The 21,952-nt window shown below is 39.3% G+C and overlaps 1 protein-coding gene across 3 annotated transcripts in view; it reads right to left on the minus strand.

Moving 5' to 3' along the window:
- bcas3 (BCAS3 microtubule associated cell migration factor) overlaps positions 1-21,952 on the minus strand; it is a 552,832-nt gene that overhangs the window by 250,623 nt on the left and 280,257 nt on the right. The window contains exon 23 of one of the 3 annotated variants that reach the window (XM_041803683.1): positions 11,103-16,988. The exons of the other annotated variants lie outside the window; for them this stretch is intronic. Coding sequence (XP_041659617.1) covers positions 16,978-16,988 — 11 coding nt within the window. The 3' untranslated portion in view covers positions 11,103-16,977. Of the gene's footprint in view, positions 1-11,102; positions 16,989-21,952 lie in introns of those variants that run through there. 3 annotated transcript variants of the gene reach the window in all.

Here is a 21,952-nt window from a genome sequence, read left to right on the forward strand (position 1 = left end):
AAGTTACTGGGTCAGTTAGATGTGTCCCACCTGTGGCACTCCATGTGGAAATGACATGTATGGTGTGCTAGGCATGATGGAGGAGCTCATCCCAACACTGAGTTCAGTCATAAATACACGGTGCAAGACTGAAAAGTGAGTGATTGTTAAAAAAAGTAACAAAGTAAGCAAAACTGCCATATCAGCCATGTTTTTCACAGTTGCAGAACACATTTTTAGTTTGATGTATACCATACTCAATCACTCATTCTTATTTATTTATCTATCTATTTATTTTTTGCATTCTGCTCAGTTTTTTTCACAATCATCTCTTGAACTGCTGAGTTTCCCCAAAATGCCTTTGGATATTAACACTTTTGCACCATGGGTGAAGCTACCCACTTGGTTAGCATAGTCCCGCATATATGGTGGAACACAGTCATTTTTACTTGAGGTTGCAAAAGTTGGTCTACTCTGAGTGGCATCAATGTTTGAAATCAGGATGTGTGAAAGATGAAAGTGAAAATTATACTGGATGAGAAAAGTAAGTTAAGCTAACATAAATGTACACATAAAATTGAGTTGATGCAACTTAACTCACTGGGTGCCAGCCCTATACGTATATATACGTCAATGGCACTCAGTGAGTTAAAGGTACCTGTAACATACTGTTTTTCAGTGAATATTAAGTATTTTCAACTGAAGTGCAAGTGCACAACACTCAAAAAAAAAGCTTCGGCAAATGTAACACACAATATCTGCTTTACTTTGCTGAGGTTAAAAAGTTATTTTACATTTTAATAGTAAAGTTTACCTACTGGATTTTACAGTGTATGTTCTGAGAGGTGAAATGAAGTTAGTCGAGACTAAGTCTGCTGGTTTTAAGGGAGTGAAATCAAAGAAATCTTGATCAAAAATGATCTTACTTTTACAGGACTTTCTCTGTAGAGATCATTTAAATCTGCTCTGAGTTTGTTAAAAACTACATTTGCCAATCTGAAGTAAAATGATAATGATGACAACACACTAATTGTCTGTATAAAAGACAGAGCTGTTCAAAAAAAGACAGCAAACTTTGTAATAACAATTGTAAATAAACAAATTTAAATTTAGGTTATAGTTTATAACAATGAATTATTTTTTTATGGGTCTTGAGTAGGAGGGCAACTTTGTTTTTGGTCCAAGTATGAGGGCTCCAAGGAAAAAAGGTTGAGAAACACTGCTTTAAGTTCTGTTGTCAAATACTAAGAGGATAGATGTTGATCTGAGGCTTTTGCAGTGCCATGCTATCCCGGCCCTTTTTTGGCTGCTGACCTACAACTGTGTACATAGGTCATTTAGACTCAGTTTTCTTTAAAAATGTAAGATTTCCATACAATGTAGACTAATTCAAAGCAGGATATGAGAAGGATAAAGGGAGAGAGGTACCAGTTTTTAGGACTACAGAGTCAGTCAGCTCTTACGTCAGATGATGGAGCATCTCTCCGCACCCGACTCCATAAGATCCACATTAACCATCCAGTTCCCAACACAGGTTTCCACTTAAAGGCCACTTTCAGCGTTGAGCTACTTAAAGATGCAGTTTCAACTTTTTGAGCACTAAAAGGTAAGCAGCTGTAAAATGATATTCTCTCTAGGCTTTTCTTGGCTCCAGAACCAGCAGCGTGTGCGCCTTCATGTCCGACCAATAGTATAAATGGAGAGGGTCATCAATTCATATATGAGGCCATTTTATTTCATATGACACCCTCTTATTACAATAAATTGACTGGTCGCAGCCATTACGCAACGGATGTCGGCTGCTGTGTAATTTCCCAGTGGTTCAATTTAAGATAATGGTACGCTGCAAGAAGCTGAAAGAAACATAACCTAGTGGCCTCAGAAGTTTTCAAACATTCGTTTAAGCATGCTATACGAGGCGAACACAGCGACAATATCAGTTTTTAAAAGTGGTGGGTAGAAAATAAACAGCAGGGACAGGACAGGGGGTGAGGGAGCTCACGCAAATATCAATAAACACTCTTCTTCCGTCTCGGAAGCTTCCTGCTTTATTTGATTAGGCTGAAGACGGGGGGAGGGCGGGCGGGGGGTGAAAAACAGAGCAGTCATGCTCTTTTGCTTTTCTTTCTTCTTTCCCTTCCTCCACAATCTTCAGCCTCCTCTTAATGGGAATGGGAAGTTTGGGAAGTGGAGGGAGGTGAGGGGAGTGGAGCAGCTAGCCTCAGTCTAACCTCCCCCATCTGGACTGGGGAGGGGAGGGGGCGATTTGCCAGCCTCCAGGCTACTCCCAACCCTTCCCAGCTGTTGGCTGTGCAGGGACAGAGGATTTTTTTCCCCCCCGAGTGTGTGTTTTTGGTGGGCTTGAGAAAGCATTTTTTTTTTCATAAACAATTGCCATATCCTCCACCAGCTGCTGACCCCTCGGCTCCCGTCCCTCTACACAGCTCGGAAGCAGGCGGAGGGGAATGGTTTTCATTTAGGAGATACTCGCCTTCACTGGGGAGACTTGCTAAAGGGCGCTTGGTCCTGTTGCTGTTAGCACGCTAGCCACAAAGAAGGAGCTAGATAGGTCACTGACTGGGAGCAAAAGATGCTAGCTAATAGCTCTGGAAGTGACAGCATGACTGCTATGAGCAGCACCTTGTGTGTTACAGGATGGAGCTGGAGGCAGATGGAGATTCAAAAGCTGTCTGACATGATGGGAAGTACTACATGGCTCAGCTCATTAAGAACAAAACAAAGGGCTACATGTTAAATATCATTGTCATAATTTGAAAATACAGTAGTAAGTGTTACAGGTCGTTGCCACATTACAAATATTTCTGACACAGAGCAATATGAGCGATTCTGTGCAGTCATGATTCTAACAATAATAAATTCAGGGTAGTTTCAACTCTGTTCCAAGCCTAGCTACACCTGCTGGACAAATAGGTCACCATTAATCAATGCTAAATGCTGCATTGTAGCTAAATTTTTAAAATAACTGACACATTGGACTACTAAACTAAAGTACATCTTTACTTTTTCTAAACATACATATAAAAAAAATAAAGAAATTCAAGACTGATGGAACATTGGGTGCAAATATCAAATAAAGATGCAGGAACCCATCACAGCTAAGGTAGTTATGAGAATGATTTTAAAAGTACTGGAGAAACAGCAAACATCTTAAATGTAATGCATTATGCAATACATGCATCCAGGGCTAGACATTTACACCCGCCAACTAGCCAAATGCAGGTAGATTTCAGCCATGGCGGGTAACAGAGTGACCCTAACTAATCAGTGTCTGACCGTGCTAGTCAGTGTTTATACTTTAGATGCTTGTTGCAGCGAGGCTGTTGGGCACATAGAAGGCCAAAACTTCCCCCCAAGTAACTGAAAAGTGGCTGGTCTCAAAAGGATGCTCGTGCATTTTTGCGCACCAAGGGCTTTAATGCTGTATAAGTATGACAAACACAAATGCGACACTCTCCCACATACACTGACACACACCTATGCTGACATGTTGGTAATGTAGACTGAAGGCTTCTATCCGTTGAGGGGAAATGTTTCATAATGTTGGAGGATAAAACACAGACCTGAACTTTCTCCTTCTCGTTAAAAGTTTCTCTCTGTCCATGGAGGATCAGCATGTCTGCACCGTTTGTGTGTGTGTGCTCCAGCTGTGTGCCTCTGTCGCTCATGCAAACCAGGGTGTTCAGTGTGTCTAAATATAGTTTGATTAACCCTAACACTTTATACTGTTTGCTTGTAATGAGGCTGACCTAAATGATAAAACCTCTGCAGATGTGCATGTTATTCTAATTTTATTAAAACCTTTGACAGGTTTACATATGCATCAGATTTGCCATATACTGATAACTCATGGACTTAAAAGACAATAGAAACTCGGAAACTTTAAATAAGTTCACTGAGGCAGTGAGAAACAGACGCAGAAGGATAAAAGTCTAACTGATAACTTAGGAGTCAAAATTAGACTAAATAGCTTTTTTTTTTTTTTTTAAATTATTGTTGTTAAAAGTGTTCCAAATGTGAGCATTATGCACTAAATGTAAGTCATCTATTATTCAAACATAATTTCATCAATTTTAGAGCTTTATTTCACACATATAAAGACATTTCCACTCTAAAGTTTAAAGGAGAATAGAGGGGAGGAGGGTAGTCTGCTTTTTTTCTCCTAATAAACAGTCAATTAACAGTCAGTATTTAATATTTGCATAAACTTAATATACATTGTGTATTAGTCCACAATGATGACAGATTATGACACATCTGTCTAGGTAGACTAGGTTTTCTGAACTTTGTAGATATTTGAGTTTGCTAATTAACTTAAATGGCATAGCTGGTACAAAATATCTAAATACAGCGGACACTTAAATTACTTTCTCCTTGGAAATACTATCTGCGTGGATGCAGCTGACTTGTAAAGCAGTACCATGTCCATTGAATAATTGAGGTCATGTAATATAACAACAGTACTGCCAGAAGGGTTATATGTACATATGGAGAATGGTCAGATGCAAATTCTGCTGTTACAGGATGCAATTTTATGTGTTTTGTACGATCTGTATTTAAAATTCAACTTAATCAATGTTCAGTGAACAAATTTGGAATAATTGGGGGCATTTTTGACGACTTAACTAGTTGATACCACACATTATATTAAGTTTCTTAAATGATGTGTGATATATAAAAAGTGAATAGATTTAAGTTGAGCCAACATTTTCTGGGGGCTCAGCTTGAAAAGTTGGCTCGACTACTTGAGTCGGGCACACTGACAAATACATTTATTTGAAAAAAAAATTCTGCAAAATCATCATTTTGACCTATTAGTGTGTTATGCCAACTTAATGGCATCATGAAGAATAAAGTTGAGCCCCTCAACTCAATAAAGCTGAGAAAATTCTTTCTTAACTACCTTAAGTTGGGTCCTCCTATTCATTTTAACAAGGAGCGATGGAATCCAAGACAAAATCCCTACTGGGACATTAAAGTATGTCTTATCGTGTCCTTTCGTATTGTATCATATCGTATCTTACCTAATTAATTAGCAGTTATAATTGTTTCCATTTTTGTTTGTCTCTATCTATCTCTGCCAGTCTATTTCTCTGTCAACCAAACCCTAACAGGGTCTCATCCGATGTCTCTTCAACATAGGTCAGCCTGCTAGAAGAGTATTTGTTCCTTGGCCTGCTCTTTAAAAAAGTACAGTAATACAAAATTTGTTATGACTTTGAGCTACACAAATGAGAATTGAAAGACATACAATCTGACATTGAATTGTCCACCATAGACTAATTTTATTGATTGGTTCCTAACCAAAATCAGTACTAGATATGTGGATCTGTAGTTGTTGTCTGTGATGGCTAAAGCTAATTCTAAAAGTGACTTATAACTAACATCAGAATTTCAGACCTAACATTAACATCACTCATTACAACATGAAAGCAATTAACTCATTGCCTGCCAATGATGTCGATAGACGTCAATTAACAGACAACCATTGACTGCCAATGACATCTATCGATGTCAATTAGGTTTTTCAACAAGGCGGGCTAGGAGGCAGTCTGGCGGACCTTGTGTATAAGGATCATCCTTATATCTGCATTAAAATGAGGAAGAACGGAGTAGACAGAGAGAAGACAGAGGATTGGAAAGAAGGAGAATATTGGAAAGAGTATCAAGAGGATGGTGAGGATTGTAAATGCGGAAGGGGGCATTGGAAAGACTGAGAGGATCGACAGAAAAATGGCGCAACATTTGAAAACGGACAAGTATAGGCAGCTCACACTCAAACAGAGCATGTGTCACCATGGTAGTTTGTCTAGCAAGAGAGTTGCAATCGTGAGAAAAGATGATGGAGACCACGGAGAAGAGGGGCGAGAGAAGCTACGGAGACAACGGACGCCATCTAAAAACACACCGACGAACAACCCGGACCGAGCGGTGAAGCTCGGCGAAGCTCATGGTGCGTTTCTGCTTCACCACAGCCCAGCCCAGCCAATGATTCCGGGTCAGATGAATTCAGCAAACCTGACCCCAATTTGTCAGATGAGTGATTGCTGTCTGGGTCCACCGTGAGCAGCAGAGCCTCGTCCCCAGATGTGCCAAAAAGACACAAAGGAGGTAAGAAGCCATCTTTGATCTCTTTGATCTCCCAATCCCCCCTCCCCACCCAGTCCCTTTTTTTCTGTGACTAAAACTAGACTCAAACTAACCCAAAACGATCTTTGATGAAGTTTAGTTTTTGTCAAGATGACTAAAAATTGACTAAAATGTAATTTAGTTTTCATTAGACATTGAAAATTCATTATATTTCTCCACTGTGGGTAAATCTGTCAAGATGTAATGTATCTTTAGCTCTAATTCCTCTCACCTGTGTGTGTGTGTGTGTGTGTGTGTGTGTGTGTGTGTGTGCGGTGGGGGGGGTCGGGGGGGTTGTGTGACACAATAAAAGGGTGATGGTAGTAGCATGGTGGGACAAACAGGTGGTGAAGATGGTGACCTGCCACCAAGACAGGATGCAGAGGGTGGATGTGTGGCAGAGGGGAAAAAAAAGAAAAGGTTTCTCTGCTAAAACCACAATGTGTTGTTGCGTACAACTCCCGCATGAATGGGGTGGATAAGTTAGACCAGAACATTGCATACTACCCTTTCATCTGGAAGTCCCTCAACTGGTCCAAGAAGTTTGTAGCCTATCTCTTTCAAATATGCATGTTTAACGCCTATGTCTACTACAGGGCCAGAAACCCAGGGGAGTGTAAGACTCTCTTGGAGTTCATGCAAGGGTAGTGAAGTCCTGGACTGCAAAGCAACATGTGAGTGAGGAGGAGGATGGGGGCAAGGAGGAGAAGGAGGAAGAAGTTGCTGGTGTGGGAGCTGAGGAGGGTGGGGATCTGCCGGAAAGGCCGACGTGCTCCAAGGGCACCGTATAACTGTGACCCAGAGAGCAGGCTAGATGGTCAGATAGGAAAACACCAACTTGAACTCCTGTAGCCCACCAGCAGGAAGTCGAGACCAGCAAGAAGGTGTAGGGTCTGTACACAGAAGGGCCAACGCAGCGAGACCAAAATGTGTTGCAAGTCCTGTTTTGTCCCTTTGCACGCAGGAGAATGTTACACAGCTTACCATACTAAGCTGAACTATTCTGTGTAGGGGTATAAGCACACACACACATGCACACACACACACACACACGCACTCCTAGCATAGCTGTGTGCGTGTGTGCGTGTAGCTGCAACAGCATACATGCTGTACAAAGGTTCATGAATTTTGTCAAATGTAAAAATTGTTGCATTTTGTGATTTTCTTGTTGACATTACTGCGCCACCTATAGGCGAATCAAGGTTATCTTTTGTGTTATATTTACTCATGGACTCTAGTAGCAGTTTGCCAATTTTGAGCATTTTCTGTAAAGTACTTTATGAATTATTTATGAAAAAAAGTTGTGAACCAACTGAGCTGAGCTCACTGTATATCATGTACATGACTGTAAATAAACTCATATTTTGCCATAAAAAGCCCTATTTCAGTTTTGTTTTTGTTGTTTTATAGAAGATGTTTGAGGTGTCACTAAAGCAAAAAAACTTAGAGTCAAAGTCACTGTTCTGCTTTAAAAGTATTTTTTTCCACAAAAATCTTGTTTTCTCAGTTTTTTGGTTGAAAACTGGTGTTTTTAGTGAAACTTCCCTATATTCAACTGCCAATTACTAAAGAATGGAATAAGGTAGAAACAAACTTTTTTTTTCCTGATGAAAGTAGAGAGTGTACTCTTTCTTTGGTAATTTTGGTGTTTACATATTCATAGCACACAATATTCTGTGGGTCTTGAAACATCAGTCAAAATGCTCTAAAACTCTGGCAGTATGGGACTCACTGTTCTGAAAACAGCTGACAGCCAATGAGTTAAGGTGCTCTCACAGATGATCTTGTTCTGTGTTAGTCCCCAACACTCATTGTTATAAAACCAAAAAAAGCAGCTCGTAAATCTTAAAAAAGATCTTAAATCTTTAAAACAGAAGTCGTTCTATGTAACTGCAGCAAAACTAAATAAGAGAAAGACTTTAATGCCAAAAGGAGGTAAAACAAGGCATGATACATAATCTCCAACAAACACTCATAAAAACAGAACAAGTTACACTTCACTTCCCTCCACCCACCACCTCCTACGTTCCTGTCCTCAAACAGCCGTCCCTCTGCATGTGTTGATGAAAAATGGATTGGATGCTTGTTAGCGAGGGCGGGCACAGGTGCCAATGCAGTATGCATATCATCCGATGGCATGTTTGTGCTGATGCACTATGTATGAGGCGGCCAGCGCTCATGCAACATTCAGCAGGCCGGGGAGGCCGGAGGTGAGGCCAGCACAGCCTGCAGCCAAAGACGCTGGCACCTCTGAGTGTGTGCCTGTGTGTGTGAGCTCAAAGTGAGCGTCGTCACAGCTGGCTGGTGGATCCACACATTTAGAAACACAACTGGGAGGCCACTCACGCAACCGCCTTTCTCAGAGTCATACGCATTGTTACACATACAAACAGTTGCCTCGGCACAGTGGGCTGCATCACACACATACACCATCCTCATACTTCCACACACGTACACACTCTCTGGGTGGGCAGATGCTATTTATTCGGGCATCCTATTTGAACTTTCACCTCAAGTGTCCAGCACACAAACATACAGGCACACACACACACACTACTGTTCTCTCTTTGTACTGGGCTTGCATGGTAATACTTCATTATGGCAGCACTGTAATTTGGGGGGAATGAGCACTTCAAACGAGCACAAACCCACACACAAACACACACAGATGGGGTTACTGTAAATGTGTGTAACCCAGAGTTCTGCTGGGACCGTGATCCGTTTGTTCTGGATTCCCAAAACAGTCCAAAATACACCAGGACAGTAATCAGAGGCACACAGCGAGCTTATAATTGTTGGAGCTGATTACAAAGTGCAGAGTAATGGTTCAAATAGAGACAGGAGAGAAACGCCAAGCCGTATACACTGAAATGTGAACTCTGAGTGTCTGCAGGGTTCAGGATGTCAGGATGCCAGGATGAAGACTGTGATTCAGGACAAAAAAGTAAAAAAAAGAGCAGAGCAGGTTTTGTTGTAATTGTACAGGAGTATGTGCTTTTGTACTTTAGTGTGTTTTTAACGTTATATTTGTTGCTTCAACCTGATGGAAACTGTATATAAGCCTGACACACTTGATAGACACACATTGTGATGATGCACATTAAAGAAGGAATCAATTAAATGTTGGAAATCTTCTAAAACTAACTTTAGTTAGAAATTTTTCTATTTCTGATTATCTTATTGGTCAGCTGAAGAGAGACAGGAAATATGCACCAAATGTCAAGGTCTGCAGCCTGGGTACCTTCTCTACCAACTGAGCTACACCAGCACTTGGAAGATGTTATTTCCGAGGGCAGGAGTCACCTGTTTGACAAACTCTGTGAGCGTCTTACAGCCAAGGCTGTCCGGGGGTGGGGTGGGGGGGTGGGGGGGGGGGGGTTGTTAACCAAATTTAAAACGGTTTAAAAAAGAATGGCAAAAACCGGCAGCAAGGTGGCGAAATGGAATTTCAATAGTAACAGATATGGGTTAGAAAATGGTAAAAAATGTTTGTCAAGTAACAAAAATAGGTTAAAAGTGGCAAAACTGTTTTAAAAATGGAGGAAAGGGGGTTTCAAGTTGCAAAAATGGGCCTAACAAACAGTGAAATGTATTTAAAATCTGCTTAAAACATGATGAAAAGGTGTAAATAGTGGCAAAAAATGAGTCAGCTGAAGCAACAATAGGGGGTTAGTGGCAAAATGGTTCACAAGTGGTAGAAATGGGTCATTAACCAGGTAAAATTGGGTTAAAAAGTGGCAAGTTTGGGTTAAAAGAGGCAAAAAAGTTTGAAATGGGGATAAAACATGATTTAAAATGAGTAAAACACAGGTTAACAGTGGAAAAAAATATGTTTAAAGTGGCAAAAATTAGTGAAACAAACAGTGAAATGAGGTTAAAAGAGGCAAAAATGGCTTTAAAGTGATGAAAAGATGTCAATAGTGGCAAAAAATAAGTCAATGGGCAATGATAGGTGGATAATGGCAAATTAGGGTCAAAAGTGTCAAAAATGGTCAGAAAAGGTGATGAAACAGGATTCTAAAATGAACAAAAGTTGGGTGTGAAGTGGCAAAAGTATGATTAAAATGGCAAAAATGGGCATAACAAAAAGTGAAATGCAATCAAAGTTGGCAAAACAAGCTTAAAAGTGATGAAAAGGTGTTAATAATGAGTCAACAGAGGCAACAATAGGTGGATAGTGGCAAAATAGGTCATAAGTGGCAGAAATGGGCAGAAAATGAGGGAAAATTAGATGAAGATGTGACAAATTTGGCTCAAAGGAGGTCAAAATTGATGCAAAGTGAAAAGGTGGTGAAATGGGATTTAAAAATGGATTAAAAGTGTCAAAAATATGTCTAAAGCTGCAGAAATGGGTGGCAAAATGTGATGGGGGGGACTATGTAGGTTCCAATTATCCAGTTCTTTGAAAAGTAGCAACTGTACTCTTCTGAGATTTTTAAAGACATTTTGCAGATTCTGCCCCAAAAAATAGATAATTCAGTCATTAAAAAAGGAGAAAAAATTCATTCATACCATTCAAATTGCTGTATTTGGTGAGCTATTTTCTTTTAGTTTATTAAGTGTGACAACATGATTTAAACTGATTTATTGCTATGTTTTATACACGTGATAATAATGTGACAGTGAGTTCAGAAAACAAAGAAAAATAGGAGTGTGTCAGTACATCACACAACCACTTATTTATTTAGTTCAAACAAAGACCTCACACAGCAGCATCACACACTCCTTCATCCATATGTATAAATAATAGAAAACACACATGCACACAAACATCGCTCCTGGCTCCCACGGTGTGGACACTGTCACACAAACACAGTGCGCCAGGGGCCGACATGATGTGAGCTTGTCCTTTGTCCTCTCATACGACACTCATGTATATGCTATAATACTGAAATGAGCTGAAGTCCAGAAAACACAGTGTAGTGTGGGTGGTTTGTGAATGTGAGTTCAAGAACATGCATTTAAAAAGTCCCAGCTGGAGGTCAGACATGTTCAGTTTAATTCACAATTGAGATCAATACAACAGGCAGACGGCATATTTACATGTGCAATCAAGATTTTATACATATACACATTTTAAGGGCCTTAACACAGAGAATAAATGCATAAAAACCAGCATCAAAGGACCTCAAAGCACAGGTCTGTGGGGGCAAAACTTCATTGGATATGTACAGAATAGAACAGGAGCTAGAGGACGTGATATACAGATAGTGTAGATCACCAGAATGGTCCAGGGCAGTCTGGCTGCAGACTGGCTCTTTCGAGACACCTGCCCTGTAGACCACTGCTGTCAGACACCATCACTTTCAGGATGGAAATACATGCAAAACTTTTAAAATTAAATCCTCACCCTCACCCTAACGCCGACCAGAGTTAGGGTGAGGGTTAGGAGATCAAAAGTGAAAAGTTAAAAATCTGACCAGCAAAACCTGATTAAAAATGTTTAATTAAGCTGACTAAACAGTCTGCCTACAAAAAACATCTCATCATGAAAACACTCTAAGGCAGCCAACATAGCTAAGGCTAAAGCAAATGCTGCCAGGGCTAATGTAGCTATGTACATTACCTACATAGATTACGTAGTTACGTTTGCTATGGTTGCTAATGCAAAGCTACCATTGCGATGTTGGCTAACATAGCAACATTAACTACATGGCTAGAGTAGCTATGATAGCTTTTGCTATGTAGCAGAAGCTACAGAGACATTGTACACATAACCACATCTAACTGGAAATGTATTGTACCAGCACATTACCACATTTCCGTTGGTGGTGGTGGGTCTCACAGTAGTGGTCTGCAAAAGGGGCATCTGAGAGCTACTGTCTGCAGCCAGGCCTCTCTCAAATGGTCTGCTTCTCTCACTTTGAGCAATTAAACATACAATGAGCCCCTGTGAACTGAAACTCTTAGTGAGTAAACCAAAAAATGATCCATTTTTTTCTGATAAACATCTTATTCTAATATAATATAATAATAATATAATAATATAAAATACAAAACGTGTGGCTATATTGATTGTAACAAGTAAGAAAGATGCTCTAATCTAGATTTAGACACTCATTTTAAGATTGTTTTCTTTATCACAAGAAATTCAGGCCTCACTCTTGATTTTTATATTTTGAAAGAAAATGTTTATTAGGACTCTTCAGGCCACTGTGGCTTGTAGTATGTTTAGTAAGACATTTTTAACAGGAGAAATAGACTACGTTTGGTGAGACTGGAGATTTGCGGTGCACTCAAAGATATAAATTTTCTTTTTTTATGATACTGGATGACAGGAAGTTCCAAAATAAAATGTACAGTCAAAAACAGACAAAAATATAATTTTTTAGAAGCAAATAGTTGTTGATAGGCATCATGCTTATGGGGATATTTGTGGAGATTAATGACAGAAAATGTGTCTATTTTCTCTGTGTGATGTTTAGGATATCAAAATACATAAGTTATAGAACACATTTTCAGAGTGTAATACAACATAATGCTCTGTTAGATCTGTAAGTGAAATGAAACAAAGGGAAAACCTCTACAAAACATTTGGCAGCAGTGCTTGATGACAAAGACACACACAATTCAGTACTGTGTAAAAATAAAATTTAGACTGTATTTGTCATTTCACTGTATTGCATAAAAGCAACAGCACTAATTTCAGCATGGTCTAACTGCCCCATTCATGCAAGTTGATTAAAAATATATACTATATACTTTTGTGTGAGGTCTAAGCAGGAATCCTCTTATAGAAGGGAACATTTTGTCGTCACAAAACACACAGTTGTGATGCTGTTAACACTGATCATGAACTGTATATCACAGCAGCTTTCAAAATTAGGAAAAGATAGAGAAACAGAAAACTGCACTCTTTTTTTATTTTTTATTTTTTTTTAAGTTTATACATGATATGATATGTTTTATATTGGCCATGACCTTCAAAAACTATCATTTTAATTTAATTTTTTCTTTTATTTACAAGACCTTTTTTGATTATTTACTTTGAATTTTGAAAACTAATTCAGCTGTAATTGTTTTTCCTTATTTTATTATTTTTAAAAATAATTTTGCACGTTGTTGTCAACTTCTGATTTTATCCCCCTTTTTTGTTCTGTGAAACTCTTCGTACTACATGCTTTAATTTAAGAAAAATTTATATTTTGTGGATATTTAAGAGCAAGAAGCCAAATCTGTACCAGTGAGTTTTAATTTCCTTGATCAAAATTTTGAAATATAAATGCTATTTTTGTAAAGTGGCAGCTAAAAGTGTGCAGGACTAAAAGTGTGTCATATTCATTGTTCTGCACACAAAAGTTTGCCCGTTAAACTTTCACTCATCATGATCTTGAGTGTATTAAAGACTATTTAGAGGTAGAACATGGACTAGTAACTGTATGGATTTACCTTGTATCATTCTTGTGCTTTTGTCTCATGTTTCTGTTTGCATCCTCATGTTGGAGTTTGACCAAACCAAAAAGGAAGCAGGGTTGTTGAAGCTCCATATGCACACCATGTTCACTGCTCCTCTGTATTCACTACTGCACTTGTGCACTTCCTCCGTCATAATGTGACCCTGCTCCCCATCTCATCCTGTATAATACAGGCTTTATTCTCTGCCTAAAGGGCAAATGCTGTGTGCGAGTGTGTGTTGAGTGTGTGTTTGTGCCGGTTGCTCCATAGAAAAGCTGCTGTGTACAGAGAGAAGACAGCTGAGCCTGGTGCACTTTACTTCAGTCTCTGTTGTCGAGTTTAGATAGCAGAAATTTTGGCTCTGTGAACCTCCTGACCCTGTCACTTATAACCTGACTCAGCAAATATTTTACATTTATTACAGTTAGCTGGCATGGAAGTGTCAGTCTTAATCCATGAATGCATATCGACATACTTTGCCTGTTTTTCTCTTGTCCTTTATTGCTAATGTAGACATCAGATTTGTGGTTTAATCACATATTGCTTGTCTTGCATTTACAATCTTACATGACCACTACCTGAATGGCTCAGCAAACCAAGACTTTTTTTTTTGTATGTGTGGTAAAAAATAAACCTGCAGCTGAATCATCTTGTTCTCTAGAATGAGGATGTGTTTTGTCCAATAAAAACATTTTCTGAATCAAACATTCCTCCACCATGACAGTGCTTCCACTTCTGGCAGTTACAGCTGAGTTTAGAACCAGTGAACCAGCTAGAGAGTAAGCAGCAAATCCGGTAAAAGCAAAAACATTTCCACCCACTATTTTTAAAAGGAAAAAAAAACCCACAATGTTTGAGATTAAGACTATAAAAATCTGTGATGCAAACAAACAAGTGGTGGCATTGGCCTTGTATTTGCAACATTTTCAGAAAGGCCATGGTTACTGACAATAGTAACATTACTGTTTTCCTAGTAGGGTGTGGCAGAGTGGGCCATCCAGCTCATGTTGTATGTTCAGTTTTGAGTGTCTGCTGTTTTACAGTATTCATCAGCATTAAGTTGCATAAATCTGGCCAAATATCATTATTTGCCACTTGAAATGTTTCACTTGATAATCCCAGCAGGTAAGCTGTGTATATAGGAACTTACTGCTGATGAAAATGTGTATTGCAACCATCATCCAAGAGTGCAGGAGCAAAGGCTGATATCACAGCTGCAGGGAACTGCAAAAAGCTAAATTTCTAACATGAAACACTGCTACTCAGTTCGTACATTTAATCAATAAATGGGCATCCCTCATACACAGATAAAAAAAAAGAAAACAGAGAAAAAATGGTTGGCAAATACACTTGGGTGGCCTGAAATATACAAGAGTTCAGTCTATGTGGGGGAATCACTACATGACATATTGCATGTCTTAACAGCCTTGAAATATCTAAACAGCTAAGAAAAATGTGCCCAAAAGTTAGTTTGAGACCATGCTTTCAATATGTCAACTGCCCATTTAACTAATGGGTGATGTCACTCAGACTTCATCCAGTACTTTCCACATTCTGTGATGTAAACCAGTGAGTGGACAGCATCTTATAGAAGGATGGCCGGTAAAATGATACACAACAATGCAACTGGAGCAGACTGGTGTTGTAAGCATTGCTAATGTTAACTAGACTGTGCATACACATTGGCACTCTGTAACACTCTTAACCTGCAGGGTAATGCAGGATGGAAAGTGCAACACACTTTCTGCCATGTTTGAAGTAAAAGCATACAGTAGGCAGCTTTTATATTGAAGAATGTGACAAACTTTTCCAGTTCGGAATAGATTACACACAGTATGGCTTTAGAAAATGTGAAGCATTGTTAATAAAAATGCTAATTTTTGACTGCTCTCTGAGAGCTTTCTTCCTTTTAGAATACCCTGAAAGTAAATTACTGTTTAAATGATGGGTAAATCTCTAGGAACATCCCTAATTTCCAGGTTCTAGAGGTTTTAGAACTGCTGCTTTATGTGAAGGTTATTGGGAATGTGCAGCAATGCTTAAGAATGCTGTCAAGACTGGAAACGCATCAGCAACTGAAGTTAAAATGAATAAAGAAGCTTGCAGTTTCTTTTCAAATTGAACTCAAATATTGAAGGTGTGCTCAGAGCTAAAGCAAAGCTTTGCCAGGATATCAGACAGAACGGGCTAATAGATATCAATGTGCATCATCTGTGCACGGGCTTATTGGAGGTCTGCATTCAACCTATAAGTATGACTTGTGCTCATGTATTGAAACCATGCCGTAGTTACACCATAGTGGTCTTCACAGTCAAGAGCACTGCATCTTTGTGGGTTAGTGGGTCTGAGTCAGCAGCATTTTTATGCTAGTTTTATCACCAGTTTCTGGTCTCGCCATATTCTCAGCTTGATTTTGCACATGAAACTGAAATCAAGCATATTCTGGAGCTGATAAATACCAAGCAGCAGTTGATCATACTGAATTTACTGCAAGGAAGAAAATGATGGGATGGCTGCTAAATCAGCCAAGGCAGAGGACGGGAATTTTTGGCTCTTGTTTGGCTTGCTGATATTGTAGAAGACTCCTACACAGTGGACCAATTACAAGGAATGTGATCAATGCCATTTCCATGTTTAGGTACCTTCGGGTTTGGGACAATGCAAACCTACAAAATATGCTATGATGCAGATTTGATATAGATGTATAAATCAGGCTTTAATTTCAACAGACATTGCCAACCATTGTAGAGCTGGAACAGTGTTTATAAGTTACTTTAGACCAAGAAATAAATGACGTTTAAGAGCTCCTGTGCTATATTTTTGTGCAAAATGAGCAGTAACAGATTTGGTTTGTCAACACCCTATCATTCCCAGCCATGAAAGAGCAGAGTTTAAATCTTATTTAAGTCAGCAAAGAAAAAAAATGCAAGCCATCAAGGTGATGAGGCTGTAGCAGTAATGTGATCAAATCTGGATTACTTGATCACTGCTGAATGATTGCTGACTCTGCCAGAATTAAAACCAGGATGTTAGTGATGCCAACTGACTTCTGTGGTTGGAACAATTAATGAGTTTTCCTTGCTAATGTGTATCCATTAAATCTTTTCATTAGAATTTCAATGTGGTTTAACAAATTATTTTGTTTTCCAACTATCGATTACCACATACTACCTGTTTTAAACAAATGAACTAACCAGGACAAAAATGTGACAGACACACAGAAAAGACAAACAAGTAGAGAGCTGTCCATCTTCCTCTCTTCCTCCTCCTCTCGCCTGTCCTCTTCTCTCTCATACACCAATGGCAAAACAATGTATGGGATGATGAGGAGGAGAGGGAGGATGGATGGATGGATGGATGAAGGGGAAAATGAAAATGACTGGCATGCTTGCGAGGAGAAAAAGCAAAAAATAAATCAATTGAAATGTAATTTTTGCAGAGCGAGGAGCTTCTTTTTTAGGAAAAACCTGCAGGAGACAAACAAGAAATAAAAAAAGAAAAGTTGGGTTTTAAATCTCTGCTGGGTGATAAACATGTTTGTGTAAATGCTTTTGTTTAGACACTTGTTTTTCCTCAGCATGCATGTCAATGGTGAGGGCAGATGAGTGAGTGAGTGAGGCATGCAGTATAAAAGCAGAGTTTGTCAGTGCATGGAGCTACAGTGAAGACGCTCAGAGCTGCTGGTTGGTAAAAAAATAAAATCAGCTTCATTATCACTCTTAAATGGAACGCAAACCAGCATGTTTACACTGGCATAAGCACTCTAGGTGCATGTAAAATGTCATATTTTAATCAAAATGCACAAATCTCAGCAAAATGTTGGTTTTCCCACAATCAAAGGCTACCAGTTAAGCAGATGGAGTGTTTTCTGAGTGAAAGAGACATCTTACTGTGGAATTTGATTGAAAAAATTCTTAAATCAATAACTGGTTCCAAAAGAATCTCCATTAGTGTTCCCCTTTCTGACAGAAGTTTAAGTTTGATCATTGAACCCCTTTTCTTCTAGTACAAAATATTGATTCATTTTTAGTACCACAAACACTCATCTCGAACAAGTCAAAAGACTAGCGAAAAAAGGAAAAAAGCCTGTAGTAGTCCTGCAAATTTTTTCATGGGCTTGCAGTTTCACTTATTCTGTTTAAATATTAGCAAAATGTGTCAAATATGACAAAGAAGCCATTTAAACCTGTCTTATAAGGTTTACTTCTGCCTTCACTGTCCAGAGCACTACATACTAGCCTTGTAAGCAGATGGTTTGGCCAGATTTCGTGTCTGTTATCAGCCTGATCCATCTTCCAAAGCTACATTCTGAAACGACTGTGCCAGGTCTGACAACAGACCTGACCAAACAACGTAATTTGATTATTCATACAGATAATTCACAAGAAGGTACAGTATATTTTGGGTGAAGAAGGGGCTGATGACTAAAATTGTTGAACTTATTTGCTTGCTGCTGCAGAACCATCTTAACATGTTCAATAACTTTGAGTAAAATAAGACCCCCTCCTCACTGATGATGACCTTAGCTCAGGGTGAAGAGCTAAACAAAGGTCTGCAAAAATGCCCGTAATCTTGAAAATTCTGGCAGATCTGCAGTGCCGAATGTGAAAACACAACCCTCCTCATTTAGTATGATGGGACTGTAAAGTAGCTTGAACATGCAAGGAGTAATTTGGGCTGTGTGTGTATCATTGTGTGCTTCATTAGTGTGCATCTTTGTGCACATTGTGTGTTTCATGTGTGTGTGTAATGGGTACCGTGTGCTTGCTGAAGTCTTGTTTGCCCATCTTAAGTCAATTAAAAGGAAATAAGGCGGCTCTGACCGGCCCGTGAACCAGCTCCCTCAGCTGAGAGCATGTCTGTGCACACACACTATCACACACATACAGCAGCCAGCACAGGGAGGCTGATAATGCTCCACAACTGGCAATCGACCCCGAGCCCTGCTGTGTGAGAAACAATGGCTCTGAGGCTCTGTGAGTTTAGTACGGCATGTCTGACAAGCTTCAGAACGACATCAGACACACAGCATGCCACACACGCACTAGTTTTTTTTGTTTCCTTTGTTTCGTTTTGCAGAGGAAAGCCAAATGGCTGAATAATTTGACATTGCTTATAATGTCACCTTTTTCCTAAGGTTCGATTTCCATGACAATCTTTACAAAAACATCATCTCCTCTTTTATAATGACAATTAATTACTTCCTGTGTAATGTGGCGAGTTATTGAAATGTTTGCCATTAGCAGTCAGGCATTAAAAGACATGCCAGTGTTTAAAAACAGATAGAAATGAATGAATTACCCAGGGCCCTATCTCACTTTTGGCACCCCCCAGAGGTGACGGTGCATGGACTTGTACCATTCCTCCACCAGATGGCTATTTCTGCAGGGGGACAATTTGGGGGAAAGTTAGGTGAGTTTTGGGGCATGCTGAGGCCCCGATAACATACCTCAAAGAAGTAAAAAGTACAGAAACAATAGGGTCCACACCAACCCTAGGTCGGTGCTTGGGCTCTAATGAGACAGTAAAATCTGCTCTAGGATGGTGTGGGCGTGTCTATGAATGAGCTGAAGCCACACCCACTCATGAGAATTATGATCCTCTCAGATTTTAAAAAATGCTTGAGAGACATAAGATGGGAAATAATTTACTGTTTTCTGATACAAATCTCTCTTTTGTGATACTTTTAATGACCTGTATGCCACCATGGCTGAGAGGTTTGGGAAATCTACCTCACAATGAACAAAAACACATCAAGTAACTGGCTGTTAACTCTCAATGAAGGCAGTGAAATCGGCTAACAATAGCCTGTTTTGAAATGAAGTGCTTGGTGATTTTACATCATTGTAGCATTAGGGGGGTGGTGCAATTCCTCATCAAGACTGGTGATGTCATGGGCTCAGATTTTTGCCCTGCCAAAATTAAACCAAGCCTGGAAAGAGGTGAACAACCTTCTTACAGTCCAAATCCCAAATTCAATCACTCTTGGATCTCAGTGTTTTCACATGTTTACAGCAACCTTATTCCAACATATCTTTTGTGTTAAGCTACAACCTTTGGATTTCACTTTACATGGACTTTAAATAAACAGGACAAGTGAAAATGTGCAATTTCCTGAAGCACACTGATGACCATGTACAATATATCAGCACTTTAGCACTATAGCACTTCTCATCTTCCTTATGCACTTTATTTGTCATTATGTACATGCTCATTGTACACTTATATATGTGTACCATCAACCTGCCCAGGACTACTGATGTAAATTAGCCTATGGCTACAACCTGGCATGTCCATGCTAGCAGCAAGCAGCAAAATTCTTTATTCTGAAATAAAACTGTAGCTATGTTAGGAATACCTCAATGTGACATTTCTGTGCATGAAATCCATACCTAGAAATTGAGGGAAAATAGAAACAAAAAAAAAAAATCTGTGTAGAGACATTGCTTATTTTTGTGTTGAAATGAACTAAACAAACATTCTAATGGAGGCTAACTTCTGCAAAAAATATATATCCTCATGGTAAGATAGTGCTACAAGATCATGACTTAGTATTTGAAGTGCAGGAAGACTAACTTCTGATTATTTGAATTACAGAAACAAAATCCAAATGTATGAGTACAGTAACCATTTCCCAAGTAGGGAAGTTACTTGTTGAAAAGATGACACACAATGCAATGTAATAGATGTCATAACTATTTTATATTGTGGTAAAAGTGAACAATTGCTTAAGTTTGTCGCCAAGAAGTGCAGCTTTAGAAAGAAAAGAAAGGAAGAATACAGAAGTTGCTGTGTTGTGTCACATGTTTTTCTGAGGCAGTGAAGAAAAACCTGTTACCTCATCTGTCTGAGGGCTTATCAGCCACCTGCTGTCACCAATCTTAACAAAACTTATTTCTGAATGCACTGTGACACCATGTCTTTATATCAGACCAGAAGTTTTTTTTGTTCTCTTCTAATATCCTAATTAAAGAAAGGTCAAGTGGACATGTTGGGTGATCGCAACCATGGTGCTCCCACTGTGAGCAGTATGATAAGCAGCAGGTCCTAATGCAGCAGCTCTATCCCCTGACAATCCCAGAGCTGTTCTTGTAGAGGTGAGGGACCACTTAATCCTCTCTCCAAAACCCGGCTCGTAGTAAACAGGCTGCATTTAATCCACAACACAGAGGAGCAGGGGTTAAGTCTTTATCGCTTGCCATGCCAATGTTCTCCCTTTTACTCTACTCTCACATTCTATCCCTTTGTAAGCGTCATTATAATACTGCCATTGTAAAATCACTGGATTAAAATATGGACCATCAATCTGCATTAGGTTTGAGAAATGAATCACTGCTGCTGCTCAGGCAGAAAAAATGTCTGTAATTTATTAAACAGATGTAAAATAAAAAACAGGAGCTGAAATGCAATGAGATGTGAAGAGATCAACATTTCTGTCCATGAGATGATGAGTGAAATGTGAAAAAAATCCCCCCTTCTTAAGTTTTTCAAGGCAATGGTCAATTATCTTTGGTGTAAAGCTGAATAATGGCACACTACAAAAATACTAGGGGTGTCAACGACTAAGGTTTTTCATAGTCGAATCTGATTCGTCAGATTTTGCCTTTAGTCGACTAATAGTCAAACAGCGTTTCCGCTAGACTTTTTGTCCCTGGTCAAAATGACCGGCAGTCCTCAAGAATTCCGGCCATTTAGAACAACTACTGGACATTTGCTTTAACATTATTTTGCTGAATTAACAGCAGCAAAACGCATAACTCTCTCTCTTATTTATTTTTTGTTGTGTAAGTGGTTTAAAGTATCAAAATGAAAGCTTCGTGCTTTTCCTTACACACGCAGTCAGATACACAATATACGTCCACGTTAAACTCATAAACAACAACAGTTAGCTTCACATCAGCACCGTTAGCACATTTGCCACATAACTCCATAACTTTGCAGCTTACAACAGCCAAATATTATCCTCCACCGACAACAACGAAGCATCTAACCACATAACAAAAGTGCTCTCTTAACTAGAACTCTACATTTCTCTTATCTAGAACTCTATATTTCAAATGAAAAATGAGTCTTACCGTCAGCTGCTAATATCAGTCCTCATGATAATATAACTGTAACCTCTCTGAAGAGAGACAGAGCCTTCGTTATAAGCTCCAAGTGGGCCATGCCATTCTGCACGGTGTGATTCTGTGTTGAGTACAATCCAACTTATCTGAGGATTGGTCATAGGTAGTTTATCGAAGTCCGATACAACTCTGCTCGGCGTAGGCCTCCTCTCTCTGCTGCTGGGTCAGTGTTTACGGCACTCAGTTATACATCTGCCGGACTTCCACCCTTTTTACCAGCCAATGACTGGCAAATGCCGACTAACGGAAACTCAGGCTTAGCAGCCCCATGTAGTCAGAATGGTACGATCTTGGTTCCATAACAA

The sequence above is a fragment of the Cheilinus undulatus genome, linkage group 2, assembly GCF_018320785.1.
Source record: "Cheilinus undulatus linkage group 2, ASM1832078v1, whole genome shotgun sequence".
Taxonomy (NCBI): Eukaryota; Metazoa; Chordata; class Actinopteri; order Labriformes; family Labridae; genus Cheilinus; species Cheilinus undulatus.